Source organism: Lipotes vexillifer, unplaced genomic scaffold (assembly GCF_000442215.2).
Source record: "Lipotes vexillifer unplaced genomic scaffold, Lipotes_vexillifer_v1.1 scaffold1306, whole genome shotgun sequence".
Classification (NCBI taxonomy): Eukaryota; Metazoa; Chordata; class Mammalia; order Artiodactyla; family Lipotidae; genus Lipotes; species Lipotes vexillifer.
In genome coordinates, this window is record NW_006786512.1 from 1039387 (window position 1) to 1057179 (window position 17793).

At 44.4% G+C, this 17793-nt stretch overlaps 1 protein-coding gene across 5 annotated transcripts in view; it reads left to right on the forward strand.

Moving 5' to 3' along the window:
- RAPGEF4 (Rap guanine nucleotide exchange factor 4) overlaps positions 1 to 17793 on the forward strand; it is a 352267-nt gene that overhangs the window by 256885 nt on the left and 77589 nt on the right. For 3 of the 5 annotated variants that reach the window (XM_007458842.1, XM_007458844.1, XM_007458845.1), the window contains 4 exons: positions 6629 to 6682; positions 6994 to 7100; positions 10923 to 11044; positions 12646 to 12829. In XM_007458842.1, coding sequence (XP_007458904.1) covers positions 6629 to 6682; positions 6994 to 7100; positions 10923 to 11044; positions 12646 to 12829 — 467 coding nt within the window. The remainder of the gene's footprint in view (positions 1 to 6628; positions 6683 to 6993; positions 7101 to 10922; positions 11045 to 12645; positions 12830 to 17793) is intronic. The other 2 variants (XM_007458843.1, XM_007458846.1) reach the window with 1 other exon arrangement.

A 17793-nucleotide genomic window follows, 5' to 3' on the forward strand; every position in this document is an offset into this window, starting at 1 on the left:
AGGAATGACCACTTTTACAGGTTGAAGCTGAAACTGGAAATCTACACGTCGATTTTAAACTAGGAAAAACTTTAAAAAGCCCATCGATGGAAGCCAAAGCGGTCTATAGATGAATTTTTCCATTAGTTAACAAATGGGAAAACTTACATAGTTATTTCAGAGTGGTGAAATCTGTGTGAGTCTGATTTAGTTCTTACTTTTAATTTCATTTGGTCAACCAAAGAATGATGATACTGATGATAATTATTACAAGAATGAGACACACATTTCTAAGACCTTAGTTGTATTATTCCAAATTGCCAAAACCAGGGAATATAACTCCTAAAAGTGTATCGTTTTCACTAAAAACATTAAATATTCTTCCCACTTCCTAAAGATTTTCTCACCTGAACTGAGAAAAGGGGAATTTGAAATCCAGAACATTGTTGCATGTATTCATTGACTCAGATTTTCACTAATTGTTTAATCCATGGAAGTTCTACTCTCCCCAAAAGATCAAGAGCTCATTTAGACCAGGTTCTTTATCAGAGTCTGTACTTTAGCCTAGCACATCGCTCTGCACATAATACACCTTCATTAAATACTTGAATTGGATGTGGGCTTAGATGACGTTTTATTACGCTGGGTTGCCCGAGTTCTGCCATGAGTTGTGTGTCCCAGTCTACCTTGTTATTCTTATCTTTTGGCTTAAAATGCTGTGCCTTGCAAAGGCTTCTATGAGCAAATACTTAAGTAAAAAGAATTACCCCCTTTCAAAAGGGCCTGAATATGGTTTTTCACGAGGCCTATTACAGTGCCTTATACCTCATAATGATCTACTGGGGAGTTATTGTGCATGTTGTAATAGAGACTAAACTCATATCTTTCATCACCTGATTAGTATTTCTGAATTGGCTCTGGTGCCAAACGGAATATTTCCCCTTACTGTTTCTCCTTTTCAGTAGTAATATAAGCATAATAAAAAGCAGTAAAATGCATCCCCTCCCCAGAAGCAAACAAGAACCAATTACGGTCACTCCTGAGGGAAGTCTTCAGGGGAGAAAGCCAAGAAAAGCAGAGAAAGCTGAATACCTCTGCCTTTATCTGTCCTCTCTGCCTAGCTTTTTAGGATCACACTTTCACAGCCCAATTCGGATTCTTTCATGCCCAGGTAGGGAGGAAGAATTTTTGTCCTCAATACATGGTTGATGTGTTGAAAGGTATGACATGTAATCAGAGAGGGGGGTCTGTTTCTTCTAGGGCTCATTTGTGATATGCGTTTTCTGGCTATAGATGAAGACATAGGGCAGCCCTAGGAACCAAGCCCAAGAAGCGTTAATGAAGGCCCACTCTATGCTACGCACTGTCCACCTTCCTTACCTGTAGCCCACCAGAAGGTGGGGAGATACGGAATAGGAGAGGCTGAGAGGGCTGGGGTTGAACATGGAGCAACCCTGTGCCCACTCTGTGGTCACTCACAGCAACCACCCTCTGTGGAGGGTCCTGGGCTGTTTGTCCTCTGAGCAGTATTTTGCCCTCCCTGTGCTCTGCTGTGCATCACAAGGAAGCCAACCTCTGCAGGGCCTTGGTTTTGCCTTTAGGGTTGGTTTTCTTGCTTTGATCCATCTTCTCACCAATATCAGTCACCAAGCTCCTTCTTTCCCTGTTTAATCATTTATAAAATAAAATTATTTTCCTTATTTCTCTGGTTTATGGTTGGAGAGGGATGGGATGGGGAAGGGTCTCCAGCTCCCCTCAGCGGTGGGAGGGTGGCAGCATCTCCAGCAGCGGCTGGACCTCTAGGACCAGGAGGCCCTCCAGGTTTCCAGCTCCCACCAGGACACCTGGCTCCGGCTCTGGCAACGCCTCCTCCTTCCTCTGTCCCCCCACCTGAGGGCTTCCTGCTTGGCTAGCATCCAGGTTACCTCCTCATCGCCTCTCTGGCTTCTCAGCTCTTGCACCACCTGTAAAGCTAGTTTCCAGCATTAAATTCCCTCCATGGGAAATACTGAGCGCTTTCCATTTTCCCGCTCAGACTTCAGCTTCTACCTACCTTTCTGGTATATTTGTCCCAGTCCCGGAAGGGCAGTTCCTCAATGCCAAGTGTTTTATTGTCACAAAGTTGCTTTTTTTTTTTTTGCGGTACACGGGCCTCTCACTGCTGTGGCCCCTCCCGCCGCGGAGCACAGGCTCCGGACGCGCAGGCTCAGCGGCCATGGCTCACGGGCCCAGCCGCTCCGCGGCATGTGGGATCTTCCCGGACCGGGGCACGAAACCGTGTCCCCTGCATCGGCAGGCGGACTCCCAACCACTGTGCCACCAGGGAAGCCCCACAAAGTTGCTTTTTAAAAAGTTAATTCAGACCATGGTGCTAACGTGTCATCTCAGTAGGATGTTATGAACACTTATTGCTGGAAACGCATAAGATCAACTCTGGTACCTGGTAACTGAGAAGGGCTTAGATGCATTTTTCTCAGTGAACTTTAATTAAATGCAATGTTAACTCTTCCACAGTGTGAGCCATGATCTCTGTAGGAGGAAAGGGCAGGTGCGATGGGTCATTGTTCCTGCTGCGTAGACACTGGAATAAGACTGACCTGGATTCACTTCCCACCTCTTCCAGTCATTAGCTGTGTGAGCTCAAGTCCCTATGTGTTGCTGGCCTTAGTTTTCTCAATAAAGTATGAGAGTAATAATAAGATAACACATGTAAAAGGCCTGACACAGGAAGTCCTTGGTCTTGCTTTTAGGGCTGCTTTTCTTGTTTGGATTCTCACTAATCACCCCATCCTGCTTCTTTCCCTCTCCTATTGAGGAAATGAAATTTATAAAATGAAATTCCTCTCCTCATTTCACTAAAGCTCAGCTAAAGTGAAATTCTCAAAAATAAAAACTTTACTTGAAAGCCAAGGGAAAACAAAAAGGAAATAAATAAGCAGATACAAAAGCAGTAAAGTCATACTCCCTATGGAAGACGCATTGGCAGTGACTTTGTGTCCCAGGGACCCGGCCTACCTGTCACAGCCCTCTGCCTCACAGCGCATGGCTGCTAGGCACCAACGTAGCTCTTACATCATAGAAACTTGGAACTGAATACGGGATGAAGTCCCTTTCAAAGACAAGTTTTTATTCCCCCCCCCCCCCCCCCGCAAGTAAAACTTTCCCTGCTTTCTCCCTGCATGTGTTTTTTGGAGGTTTTATTTAAATAAAGGGACTGTCCCCCCCTCTCAAAGCATCTATTCATTATGTTGCCTCCAAACCTAAAATCTCTGAGCCAGGGAAGGTTCTGAGAATGCTGCCTTTCAACAGATTAAACAGCCTCTTGGTCCTGGGATTATCTTGCTAAAAGGCAACCTGTGTACGTTTTGCTCCTTTAGAAGTTGCAAATCAAAGGAACTGGTTGAAGTCTGATGCTTCCCCTGCTTTGGTAATAGTTTCTTTTCAGGGCTCCAAGGAAACAAAAAGGGAACTGTCCAACCATATTGACTACCTAGGGACCACTTGGTAGCCTTTTGCTTAAATATAGTCATTTTTGTAGAAACAAATACAAAGATGCAATCTTCAAATAATGTTTCATCGCGCCCACCAAAGAATAAACATTCATCAGTTATCCTCAAGCATGGGCATCTTCTTGACCTCTGGCTCAGGCAGCCTCTCAAAGACTACTGCAAAGGAAAATAGATTTTTTTTCCCATAGGAAAGAAAAGGTTACCTCAGAAGCTTATCCTATATTCATCTACTCTAGACCACATATACCTACACTTCCTCCTTCTAAGACAGGAAGAAGAAATGGGTTTCTGCTGTTATTTTCAAGAATAGCCAGAGGCTTCTACAATTTGGATACATAACCAGGCACAGTCCTAGACATATAAACCAACCTGTGTAATGTAAAGAGACAAGGTGCATGAGTACTGGGAACTCACAACCTGGAAATAATCAACTGTTTTTGGGGTTTTTTTTGCAGTACGCGGGCCTCTCACTGTTGTGGCCTCTCCCGTTGCGGAGCACAGGCTCCGGACGCTCGGGCTCAGCGGCCATGGCTCACGGGCCCAGCCGCTCCGCGGCATGTGGGATCCTCCCGGACCGGGGCACGAACCCGCGTCCCCTGCATCGGCAGGCGGACTCTCAACCACTGCGCCACCAGGGAAGCCCTAATCAACTGTTTTGACTGCACACATATCCAGCGCCCTGGTGCCTGCTGGCCTCCCTGCTTTTGAACATGATTCCAGGTGATTTGGCATCACGAATTCTCTCTTTTTTGAGGAGGTGGTACAGGGAGTCTGTGAGCTCATGGTCCCTTTCCCATGAAAGGTCTGCCATGAGAGGGCGCGGGCTACTTCAGGACAGAGTCGGTCTCTGTTCAAAGCTGCTATTGAATTTGGCCAGATTGACATTCCTTGGTCTATGCTAGTTGTAGACAGAATGCTGCTAAAATATTATAATATTGCTTGACATTTGTGCTCTAGTGATTTCGAGAGGAAGAAAAGGTCTAGATGCCAGCAAGGTGATGAAAATGTTTAAGTTCAGTGCGATTTCATTCTAAATGAATCTGTGTCTCATCTATGCTGTTCTTAAAACTTAGGATTCTTTTCCCTTTTTTCCTTAATTCTATTATAACATTAAAAGCAGCAACCCATCTGAAACTTATTGTTAATAAAAAGGAAGACATTGGGCTTCCCTGGTGGCGCAGTGGTTGAGAGTCCACCTGCCGAAGCAGGGGACACGGGTTCGTGCCCCGGTCCGGGAAGATCCCACATGCCGCGGAGCGGCTGGGCCCGTGAGCCATGGCCGCTGAGCCTGCGCATCCGGAGCCTGTGCTCCGCGGCGGGAGAGGCCACAGCAGTGAGAGGCCCACATACCGCAAAAAAAAAAAAAAAAGGAAGGCATATGTTTATACATGTATATTCATATTTAGGTACCTAAAGTATTTAAAATTAATATTGACTTTTTATTTTCCCTATTTATTATATATTAAGACAAAGGAAAAACCTACCAATTTATTTTCAATGCAATGTCTAATATTTGCAAAAAGTATGGGTTTTTAGTATAGAGTATAATCATCTCTGTGTTAGTTTTCTGTGATTGCTGTAACCAATTGTGTGAGCCACCACAAGCTTAAAGAAACACAAATGAATAACCTTACAGTGCTGTAGTTTAGAAGTCTGAAGTTGGTCTCACTGGGCTATAATCAAGGCATCAGCAGTCCCGTTCCTCTGAAGCCTCCAGGGGGAAATCATGTATTGTTCCGCCTTTTCCATCTTCCAGAGGCTGCCCTCACTCCTTGGCTGTTGGCTTCCTCCACAATCAAAGCCAGCAAAATCGGGCTGAGTCCTACTCCCACTGTTAGCTCTCTGGTTCTAACTCTTCTGCCTCCCTCTTCCGTCTCTTAAGGACCCTACAATTACAGTTACATTGGAGCCACCTAGAAACATCAGAATAATCTGCTTATTTTGATCCTTAACTAAATCACATCTGCAGAGTCCCTTTTGCCATGTAATCTAACATATTCATAGGTTCTGAGGATAAGGACGTGGACATCTTTGGGGACTATTATTCTGCCCACCACAATCTCATAGGTAAATGTACTACTTACCTTCTGGAAGTGGCATAAACAGCGTTGTGTTGATGGTTCTATCACCACCTTTGACAGAATATATCTTTGCCATTACCAGATATTTCAGAAAAATAGAGTGAAGGGGTTTCAGTAGGACTAGGGGACTCAGCTGTGTAGCTGTGTAGCAAGTCATTTCCCTGGGATTCCAATTCAGCACCTTCATCTGAAGAATGTGGGCTTCAGATGCTTCAGGGCTTTATCTAGATCCTAGAGCTGTTCTGATAGTCGCAGAATCCTGAAAACTCTGTATACCACTTTGCAGATGAAAGAGATGGTACACTAGCTGCCCCAGTGCGTTCCAGGAACTTGAGTATGTAAAACCACAAAGAAGCATCATTTAAAAATTAAAACTTTGGGCTTCCCTGGTGGCGCAGTGGTTGAGAGTCCACCTGCCGATGCAGGGGACACAGGTTCGTGCCCCGGTCCGGGAAGATCCCACATGCTGCAGAGTGGCTGGGCCCGTGAGCCATGGCCGCTGAGCCTGCGCGTCCGGAGCCTGTGCTCCGCAACGGGAGAGGCCACGACAGTGAGAGGCCCGCGTACCGCAAAAAAAAAAAAAAAAAAAATTAAAACTTTATAACAATACAAATTGCAGGAAGAGAATCTTAACTACATGAGAGAGGATGAAGTCGCTCATTTCCATTCTAAATCAGTCCTTTGTCCCTATCCCCTGAGATAGGTCATTTTAATCTGTATTCATGTTTATCTTCTTGTGTCTTCTGCCCTGATGTTTGTTATGCTGTGGGTAGATATTGATTCCCTTCTCATTAAGCCTGCAAACATCTAATCATTCCTATCTGTTTGGTTGTTTTCATTTTTAATAATTTATGTTTAAATTTTGGCAAATCGAATGGTCTTAATTTTGCCCTTTGAATGCCTGTGCATTCAAGTTCTTTAGGCAGATTTTCTCTCTTGCTTTTTTAATCCTATTTTGAGTTTTATAAAAATGGATGTTTCTTGTTATTCCCCGACCCATAATTTTCTTCAGTGAGCTTTTTGTTTAATTTTCTTTTGCTTTAACATTTTATTTTTCAGACACCTCTCATTGAACCTCACGTTCCTCTTCGTCCTGCTAACACCATTACCAAGGTAATGGGATGTAGGTGGGTTGATGAGCCAGCAGAGCTAGCTTCTTAAGTAACTACTGGAAGTGGTCCATATGTCAGAGCATCACATCAGGAAACTGTGCATACAGTTTCTAGAAACAGTACATATCGGTGTGTCTCAGTTCTCAGTATAAAACAGTGACATGTCACACGAGTGAACAATGCAAATGTACGAGTGGATTGTATTTTCAAGTGCAGAGTCAGATTGGAAAGTGATTTAGTGATGCATCTGGTTTGTTTTCCATCTATAAACTCTCCTTTCTCTTCCCCTCCTCCCATCTGATTAAAATTCAGGTTCCTTCAGAGAAGATCCTCAGGGCTGGAAAAATATTACGAAATGCCATTCTCTCTCGAGCACCTCACATGATAAGAGATAGAAAATACCACCTAAAGACATACAGGTATGTGCAATAATTCTAAAGGCTATGGCCCCCTCAGATTAGTGATTAGTGAAGTTAGAACAAACTTGTGTTTCCCTGTTTTCCATCCATGGGCAGCATGTTTTATAATCCTCCAGGTTCTGGAAGTTAAGCTTGTCTTGGATCCCCACTTAACTCTAATTAGCCTTCATATTCCCAGGAGTTACTCCTAAGCTAATTTGCTTAGACATTGGTTTAACTGTGATGAACATAGAAAACTTTTGTAATTTTGTTTGCTAAAGTGTATTTTAGGAAAACTGCTAGATTTAGATGAGATTCAACTAACATTTACTAAGTGTTCATTTGTACCTGAAGCCCTGTACCAGGCCACTTTATGTATATTATCTCATTTCATCCTCATCACAACCTGCGAGGTAGGTGTGTAGCCTTTTTTCAGATGATAAAACTGAGGCTCAGAAGAGATTAAATAGTTTTCCTTGACCAAGTCACAAATCTAGTGAATGGCAGTGCCAGGATTTAAACCAAGGTTGGTTGATTTACAAGTTTAATTCATTCATTCTGTCATTCATTCATTCCACACATTTATTAAGCACCTACTGGGCACCAGGCATTATTGTGTTCCAACCCCTAAGGATACAGGAGTGAAAAAAATATAAAATGCCCTTTACATAATTTACTTTCTAATGTAGGATTTCATTCTAGTATGCATATAGTAAGATATGCAACTCTGTTTCACATCTATAATCATATAGAATAAAGACTCATTATAGCTGCCACTGGAGTCAAGAAATGATAAAGACAGGGGCTGTATGATTTAGTTGACCTTCTGGATGACTGAACCATGGTGGGTAAATGAAGGATTCGTGTCTAATCTTTAACTTTTATCAACTCAGCAGCGGTTTAGGAGCTAGAACGTCCTGTCTGTGGCACAAAAGCCTTCCCTCCCTCTCCCTGTGCCCACGGTTCAGACTCACAGCCCTCTTTCAGCAATCAGTCGGACTCTCTCATTTAGCCTTGTTTAGACATGACCTCAGAACCCATCAAACTTATCATGAGTCAAAACCCACTTGACTCACATGAACCAAATTCATAAGACACAGTGAAAAGCTAGAATACAAATTTTAAAGTTACCACAAAGGATACATATATATATATATATATATATATCTTTCTAGTGACTGTCAACCATGATAGTACCTGTAAAATTATACCTGGTTTACCCTAGAGCAAACCTTCCAGTTTGTGTACCTCAAATCCAGTCTCTTTCCCAAGGACAGAGATGGAAACACATTGCAAATTCTTTCTCTTTGGATCACTTTTTCGGCACTCCCTGCAAACTAACACTCTTCTGCTTGCATTTGTCATGAATATGTTTATAAGACCAAAACTGGCAGTTTGTTACATTTAGATTGGCCTCTTCTTGATAGAATTCTGGAAATGAGATGGGATTTGAGAAACACTTTAATCAGTAGCGTGCTCCTCTTAGGGCATGTTCCCTCTCTTAAGACAGATTGCTCCCCTTTCCCTTTTAATGTGGATATTTACCAGCTACCATTTTGGGTGATTACATTTGGAAGCCTTTTCCTTCAACTCTGGAAGTTCATTTCTTTTTTTGGCGTCTGTAGTTCCTACACACTGTTACAATTTTGAGGGAAGTAAAGGTTAAAACTCATGTGTCCATGTCCTCAGAGAGAGAGTTCAAACTCTTTAACTCATTAAGTGGATCTCAAAAATCTCATACAGCTAAAGGACCTTTTTCTTTTTAAATTTATATTCCCTTAATTTAAGATGTGATTATGCTTTCCCAAGTGTTGACTTGCATTAGGGAAATTCCATTAAAGATGTCATCTTTGGTGACAAATAATGGGAACCAGAAGTCAGAAACCATAATCTCTTTCTTGCTCCATAGTCCTAAGATTTTAACCCCCTGAAATATAGGTGTTATGTCTGTTCCACACCCTATGACACAAATTAATGATCTGTTGATAATGACCCATGGGCGCAACCGGAAGCCAGAGGCATGATTTCTTTTTCCCGCAGGACATTTTGAGTGCCTGGTCCCAGATCTTGTTTCCAGTCCCATCCTCTCCCTCCCTCCTGTTTTCACCTGCCGCCACTTCTATCATTACTGCAGTGCAAAGGGATTGAAGTCTCCCCAGATGCAGCATCACCCCCGGTGATCACCACACTAGAGATCAGCTGTCGATTTTAAAATAGCTAAAGATCATTAATAGAGAGGAAACCCGGTGATTCCACCAGCCACAAGTGGCACAGCTGTGTGTCTTTGTTCTGTGTTCTGACTGCAAGACTCTTACACCCTGTCCCAGGGCCGAGAGGCTCTGGGATCATCTCAACACCATATGCTCTTTTTAGTAAAAGTAATCATTGAATTAAAAGCCACATGAAATTGATTTTTTTATACTTTTACATGACTTTTCCCATTAATAAATTCTCAAATTAGATGAGGAACACGACAGATCATACGTTTGGTTCACAGTGAATAGTAACTAGGTGCCTCTTTGCCCATTGAAGCTCTAAAGTGTAGGTGTGGACTGTAATCAGAGCAGTCCTAGAAATCTAACAACCTTCTCAGGACATCCTCCTTGTGGTGTATTCTTGGGTCAGACCCGAATCAGGACATCCCAGGAGTTCTGGTAGATTTCAGAGTTCCAGGAGTCTTCGAACTGGACATGGCCTTTGAAGGCATCTTTTCCTCCTCTTTTCTTTTACAGATGAAAAAGCTGAGAACCAGAGATTTGAAACAATACGGTCAGAGTCACACAGCTAATAAGTAGTAGACCTGGTGCTGGATCTCATGACTTCCCTCCCAGGCTCAGCTCTTCCTAAAGTGCACCAGCACTGGGAATCTCCTCCAGTTCAAACTAGAGAGGGGCTCCCTGGGCTGGAACCAGTCTTAGTGCCCCAGAGAGGGTGGCATCCTCAGCACAGGAGTAGAGGTCACCGGTGACTCAGACCCAGCTGCAGGCAGCCAGCTGCTCTGAGACTCCCCGCTTATTCCTGTCCCTTGGGATTCCTCCCCCGGACTTCAAGATGCCATTTCCTCCATTGAACAGTCATGCCACGAACACCTCTCTCCCCGCTGAAGGTTTCCTAATATGTGTGTACAGTCATATGTTTCCAAACTAATGCACGTAGTTTGCCCATCCTGACCAGCTCACCACAGAGGGGCATCACAGGGATGAACACATGCCTGTACAGAAAGGATCTGGAGCTCTTCAGATGCCAGGCTCTGTCGAGGTGCAGATGCTCATCGCATCACACTTTTTTCAGAGATTTGCATCGCTAATTGCCTGTTTCTCCCAGCGCCCCTCTAAGGAAGCTCAGTAGTATTACTTGAAAACAGAAAGTGCTATATAATTTTGCATTTATGCATAGCCTTTCACGGAGCATCTCCTAGGGGCTCACAAACCTTAACTCATTCCTCAAAAGGCTCCGGTGAAGGAAGTCAGAATTAGGCTTTGCCTTCATTTTACACTGAGATTTTTCTGGGACCGGCTCAAGAGTTTCTGGCCCTGAGATTCGCTTGCCAGGTCACGCTCCCCGTCTAGTTGCCCTTTAGTCTCCCCTGGGGCTGCCGCCTGTCATGCTCTTTAGTTTAGCCAGGCTTGCCTAGAAGGTCCTCTCGTGAGTTGAGTGGTTTTATTGATTTGTACAAAAGTTTGAGAACCTGAGGCCACATCACGCAGTGCTTTGTTTGCCATGAGGCCTCTTAGGGTGGAAGAGCATGGAGCCCTGTGAGAGGGTCTACCTCTCAGAAGCCATCTCCTGTCCTTCATCTGCAAGGGGGTGACTTCCCCTCCTTTGTGTCCTACCGCTCCCTAGACAATGCTGCGTGGGGACCGAGCTGGTGGACTGGATGCTGCAGCAGACTCCGTGTGTTCACTCCCGAATTCAAGCTGTTGGCATGTGGCAAGTCCTGGTAGAAGACGGTGTTCTCAACCACGGTAAGATGAGCCACGGTCCCTGGAAAACCCTCAAGAAATGCTAGGAAGTGCACTTCCCTAGGTAGGTTGTGGCTGAACTCGCACATGGGCCAGAAAGAATTATGATCCCTTTAGGGACCCGCAGAGCTAGCATCTTCATTCAGCAATACAAATGCAGCAAGTGGATGCCGTTGATTGCAGTGTTCCACCATTGTACCTTCCTAACTTGGGAGAGCGGATGAATGGAAAATGAAATTGAAACCTGAGTGCATCAGTTCCAATTATGTTTATTAGTTTGCATTCACGGTTCATCGATAGCATGATTATACTCTGAGCATTGCATAGCAGTCCTGATGCAGGGGCCGACGGAAGAGCAGCGGAGTGTGTGGCGGGCTGATAACATGGAAGAGAGTACTGAATTCAGAAGCTGAGTTTTCTGGGAGAGCCAGTTTTTTTGTACCCACATGTAATATCAGGAGTGTGCTCTGTGGCATAGCCCCTGATATCCACAGGGGCTCTAACTGAGCAGAGTAGCTATTCAGGACTGGAGTGGAGCTGTGATTGAACTCCTCATGGCATTTGTTTAAAGATCACTTTTCCAAACTGACAAACTATTAAAATCATTCCTTTAATTTTTAAATACCTGGGAATCTAATGATGCTCTTGCCAGTGTTTTCACTGACTTTACTGTGTATACAAATCACCTGGAACTCTTGTTAAAATGCAGATTCTGATTCAGCAGGGCCGGGATGGGTCCAGAGAGTCTGCATTTCCAAAAGCTCCCAGACGACGCTGATGCTGCAGTTCCAGGGATCATAGTTTGAGCAGCAAGGATCCTACCACTCCTCCTTATCTTTGGATAGGGTTGATGCTCCCTCCTGAAAAGGGGCTTAAGAGCTTTAAGACACAGAGATGAGGGATTCTAAGCCAAGTTTATGACTTTGTCCTACCGAGATCTAAATCTTCTTGTTTAAAGGGAATAAGAGAGAGAAAAAAAAAAAACTCTTTAAAACTTGAACTGGAAGGAAATTACCATAATATCCTAGGGGTATTTGACCTAGATGTTTGGTATATGACCTAGATGCTTGGTCTTGTCGGCTTTGTTCAGACAATTTTGTTTTAATTTTTTAACTGCAGACAGACGTGTTTATAAGCAGTACACATAGAAAGAAAAACATCAATTCTGATCCTGACGAAGTTGGTTTTTCTGTTTTTTGCTAAGTCTGTACTTTGAAAAAAACAAACAAACATTATAGATCATGATCTGGCAGTTGGTTATTTTCCTGTTTAGGACATATAACCCACATGCTAGAAAATGTCACCAAGTCAGTTCTTGCTGGTCAGAGTGCTCATCTCAGGAAAGCTGGCAGGTTCTCATACGAGAGTCCCAGGGCAGCTCAGGAGATGGGCGGGTCAGAGAGGGCTGTGAGGTGCATGACTGCAGCCGGGAGGTCGCGTCCTACAGCTGCACCGGCCTGGGTGAGGCCGAGGGAGAAGGGTGAGGAGTCTCACCACTTTGCTGCCACTTGGCTCTCTTGCCCGACACCGTCCATCCGTTTCTGGTAAACGGGCCCGTGAGGCAGAGGTGCAGCAGCTGACGCTTGCCTCCGTGTTTCCCATAGTGGACCAGGAGCATCATTTCCAAGATAAATATTTATTTTATCGATTTCTGGATGATGAGCATGAGGATGCCCCTTTGCCTACAGAGGAGGAGAAAAAGGAGTGTGACGAGGAGCTGCAAGATACCATGCTGCTGCTGTCGCAGATGGGCCCCGACGCCCACATGAGGATGATCCTCCGCAAACCGTGAGTGAGACCGTGCGGCTCCCCCTGCAGGTCACCCATGCAGAGGTGCACACCTGGGCGGAGGAAGGCAAGGCTGACTTCAAAAGACATGGCCGGACTTCCCCGGTGGCGCAGTGGTTGAGAGTCCGCCTGCTGATGCAGGGGACACGGGTTCGTGCCCCGGTCCGGGAAGATCCCACGTGCCGCGGAGCGGCTGCGCCCGTGAGCCATTGTCGCTGAGCCTGCGCGTCCGGAGTCTGTGCCCCGCAGTGGGAGAGGCCACGGCAGTGAGAGGCCCGTGTACCACAAGAAAAAAAGATGTGGGCTTCCTTCCCCCAGGGCCAAAGGAGAGATGCTGAAGGAGTGACAGATATGTTTGCCTCTTGTGTTTGAGCCAGATAGCTCCACTTCCCTCTTGCGTGAGTTAAAACTATAGAGATTTTTCGCAGTTGGCTCGGGGTGTCCAAACTGGGTCCACGTATTAAATGACCTTTGGTCCACGACGAACAAACTGCTCTGCTTCTGTGCCAGCCTGTGGAAGCCCCTTTCTTCCTGATGCAATAGGACAGAGGTTGTCAGAACCGTTAGACCTCACACCTGTGTTTGTATGCCTGCTTTCATTCATTCAGCACATACTTTCACCCCATGCAGAGGCTTCTGCTCCTTAGCTTAAAGACACATTCTTTTTTTATTTTTTTTAATTGAAGTATAGTTGATTTACAATATTGTGTTAGTTACTGGTGTACAACGAAGTGATCCAGGTTTATATTTTTTTTCAGATTATTTTCCACTGTAGGTTATTGTAAGATATTGAATAGTTCCCTATGCTATACAGTAAATCCTTGTTGTTTATCTGTTTTATGTACAGTAGTTTGTATCTATTAATCCCATAGTCCTAATTTATCCTCCCCCCTCCCTTTCCCCTTTGGTAACCGTAAGTTTGTTTTCTATGTCTGTGAGTCTTTCTGTTTTATATATAGATTCACTTGTATTACTTTTTAGATTCCACATATAAATGATACCATATAATATTTGTCTTTCTCTGTCTGAGTTACTTCATTTAGTATGATATACTCTAGGTCCATCCATGTTGCTGCAAATGGCATTATTTCACTCTTTTTTATACCTGAGTGGTATTCCATTGTGTGTGTGTGTGTGTGTGTGTGTGTGTGTGTGTGTGTATGCCACATCTTCTTTATCCATTTATCTGTTGATGGAAATTTAGGTTGTTTCCATGTCTTGGCTATTGGGAATAGCACTGCTATGAACATAGGGCTGGATGTATCTTTTCGAACTAGAGTTTTTACCTTAAGGGCACATTCTTAAGAGAACACCACTGCTCCATTTAACTCTTCAAGGCCTCCAATCAGCCAGTGAGGTGTTCCCTCCCTTCCAGCTCAGTGGAAACCCACCTGACCATCAGCTAAAGTCGAGGACTCTGATGAGTTTTATCAGATCAATCCAGAAAGACTGTATTGAGCCCCTCGTCTGTTCAGGGCACTCAGCTAATTGCCACAGGGCATATGATGAGGGGTATATGCCTCAGTCCCAGCCTCAGGGAGACCGTTTCAGTGAGGGGTGACTTGGCCCCTGGATCTGAAACCACCGCACACAGAGCTTACGTTTTTCTGCTGGAAATGAAATCCCTCTCCACCCGGCAACCGGTGTGCGCCAGCTGTGGGTGTCGACTCCCAGTCACTGGCTTGGCCGACCTCCATTCGTCAGCGGGGCTCGACAAGAGCCTTATACTTTACCCGTCTCGCGTGTCCCCTGGGCGCTTGCCAAGAGCGAGGTGTCCCTCAGACCAGCTTCCCGGCGTGGGCCCCGCACACCAACTCACAGCAGCCTCTCACTGCACCCTCCTTCCCTTTCCCCAGGATTCTCCCCTTGCCCTTGCCCTTGCCCTTACTCCGTGCTGCAAAAAGGCTCTTCAGCATAGCTCATTTTTCGTCACACCGTGACCCCTTTGTCACAACTTACTCTCGGGTCTCAGTGTCCTGCGCCGTGGGTTTCAGAGGCCTTCTCTCCACCCAGTTAGCGTCGTCATCCTTAACTCCAGAGCCGTGGTTTTTAACTCCTTCAGCCTCAAAACGCTTTCTTCAAACAAAAATGTTGCTGGAAAATCCAAAATATCAAACAGAAAAGCCAGAGCTTCACTGACCTAATCATGCGTCGTAGTCAAGAAAACTGCCCAGTAATTTATGTTTTCTCTGCCCTGAAGGACCACAGGGGTTGGGGAGCCACGGGAGAATCCTCAGGCCTTGGGGAACTCAGATGAAGGCCCCCACTCTAAACCGTGTTCTCCTTCCTGTCAGACTGCTTCCCCTCTCTCTTCCCCACACCCCCGTGTCTTATTGGCCTTTGTTTACCTCATCATTTGCTGGCTTCATCCCTTCTTGCTCTTCTTGCTGCCATCTTCATTCAAACCCACATCACACAGTGGTTCTGAAGGGGGTTTTGGTTGCCACACTGCTGGCGTTTGCTGGGTAGTTGCAAGACCTAGGGATGCCGAACACACACCAGTACCTAGAACCCTCCAAAACAAGCTGCCCTGAAAAGAATGCCCCTGTTGAGAAACATTATTGGAAACTGTGAGTTTCTTAAAGGCAAAGACATAGCTCATTTTACTTCATTCATTCATTCATTTGGTCATTTAGCCAATATTTATTGAACATCTATTTTGTCCTAGATACTATGTTAGTTGCAAACGTTGCACCATTGAACTAGAGGGTTGCACCTCCTTCCTGGAGCTTTCTGTCTGGGACAGAAGACAGACCATAAACAACTAGTTATGCAAGTAATCATTTAATCACCACTGCACTACATGCTACAAAGGAAAATGTAGTGTATGTTGATAGAATGTAATATGGAGAGGGAAATTGAACTTGTTGTGGAAATTAGAAAAGGCCGTATCCCTAGCTCTGTGCATTACACCAAGTTGACCATCAGTAAACCTTTGCTTAGTGAATGAATGAATAAATGAACATTTAGCCCCAGCTCTGATGTTCCCCAGCTCTCCCTTGCTTCAAGGGAGACAGAAATGCCATTCAATTCCCAAGTATTTTTGAGCATCTACCAAAGATGTTTTTAAAAAGTAGCAAAATGGTTCATGCCTTTGGAGAGTTTCTAATCCAATGGGATAGGCACTCCCAAACTAGATTCAGATGCAACAAACATATATTGAGTGCTGGTTGTGTGCAAAGCACCACGCAAGGGATATTTGTGCTAATTGTTTGATTCACCCTCACAAGAGCCTGAGAGCTGGGTTCATGAGTTACCCTTAGAGATAGGAGCCTGTACTCGTGCTCCTTTTTTCTTCCATCCAGCATTGAATCGCATGATCCTCGGCAGCCCAAAGATTCTTCAGAGAAAGTTACATTCCAAAGTTTGGACTTTTTTAACCTATCACTGGCTGCTAAAGTACAGGTTTCACCCGTATCCCAAGGTACCTCATTTTGGGCGCCCTTGGGATCTTCCCATCTTTTCAGGTTTTATGAAATCTCAAATGTTGGAATTGGGCTGGTAGTTCTTTTGACTTGGTACTCTTAGATTTCCTTTCTATTGGAATGACAGCCCCTAAGAAATGGAGAAGTGAAAAAGAATGAATCTAATTTTATGAGACAGACTTTCAAACTATACACACACACACACACACACACACACACACACACACACACACACACACACACACACACACACCATTTTTTTGATCTGATAATAACCTTTGGAGCTTCTATTTTACTTAAGTGGAAAGAAAATAAGCTGAGTTGATCAAGAATTGACGGTATCACTGCTGTCCTTGAAGAGAGCAGCCGAGCACTTTGCTCCTGGGAACTTGAGGGCATGTTCACAGGTTCTGTAAATGTTGACTTTTTACTGCCCAAACTGCCAAGTCATTAAGAAATATGGAGGCATGAGATGCCTTGGTTCCATATTGACCGGGGTAAGACCCCCCAATATAGTAACTCAGCACAGCTGCACTTTATAATAGTCACCACTGCCAGAGAGGTTGCAGAACTCTGATAATTACTGAGAAAGAAATAACACAATATTCTTTGATGAGAAGATTACTTTGAGAATTTGATTGTATAATGAAGATGTTGCTTTGAAAGGTACTTCCTATTGTTCTGAATCTGAGACTCACTAGCAAAAAAAAACGTGTCACTTGTTTTGACAGGCTACTTAGAAAAATTCTCTGTTTATTACATTAACTGCGGCATTTTAACTGTCAAACTATGAAGGAATGTTCCGTAGTTTAAAAAACAGAATAGAGCTTCAGGGGAAATTTTTTGGCACACTCTTGTTGCTGTTGGTATTGAAAAAAAACATACATTCTGAATGCGAAATTAGCTTTTTATGTGGTGGCAGGCAGAGTGACTCACAATGCCCATCCCGGTTTTACAGGTGCAGACCTGGATGGCATTTGGGGGCAAGTGCTATAGAACAGTGACAGTTTGATGGTGCTTTTGTTGCAGCTTCCAGACAGGGCCATGAAACCTAAAATGAGCTCTTGGAGCTTATTGTTTTGATTTTGCTTTGTTTAAAAGTCTAAAAACAAGAGGTTACCCTACAGCAAATAGATACAGTGGAGACCCTTACCAGCAGAGACATGCCTTCTGGCTACCTTTGAGCAGGTACTTTGGAGAGGGGCCATGGGCAAAGAGATGTGGAATGAGCAGGTAAGCAGGATGTTATGAACTTGAGGCCAGGTGCATAAAAAGAGACTTCAAGGAGACAAAGAAGGCCCTTGCCATACAAGCGTCCCAGCTTCTCCTTCCAAGTAAAGTGAGACATAGTGCTGCGCTGTTTAGAATGATCTATCAGAAACCAGCCTAAAGGCGGGAGGGAAATGAAGAAAATGCCATTTCCCAAATCTAATTCTAGGTCTGTCTGCAATTTTGAAATTCCCTAAAATCCTAGAAGCTTAAGACAGTTGGGTCTGAGCAGAAGGGGGAAAAAATGAAATTAAAAAAAAAAAATTATAT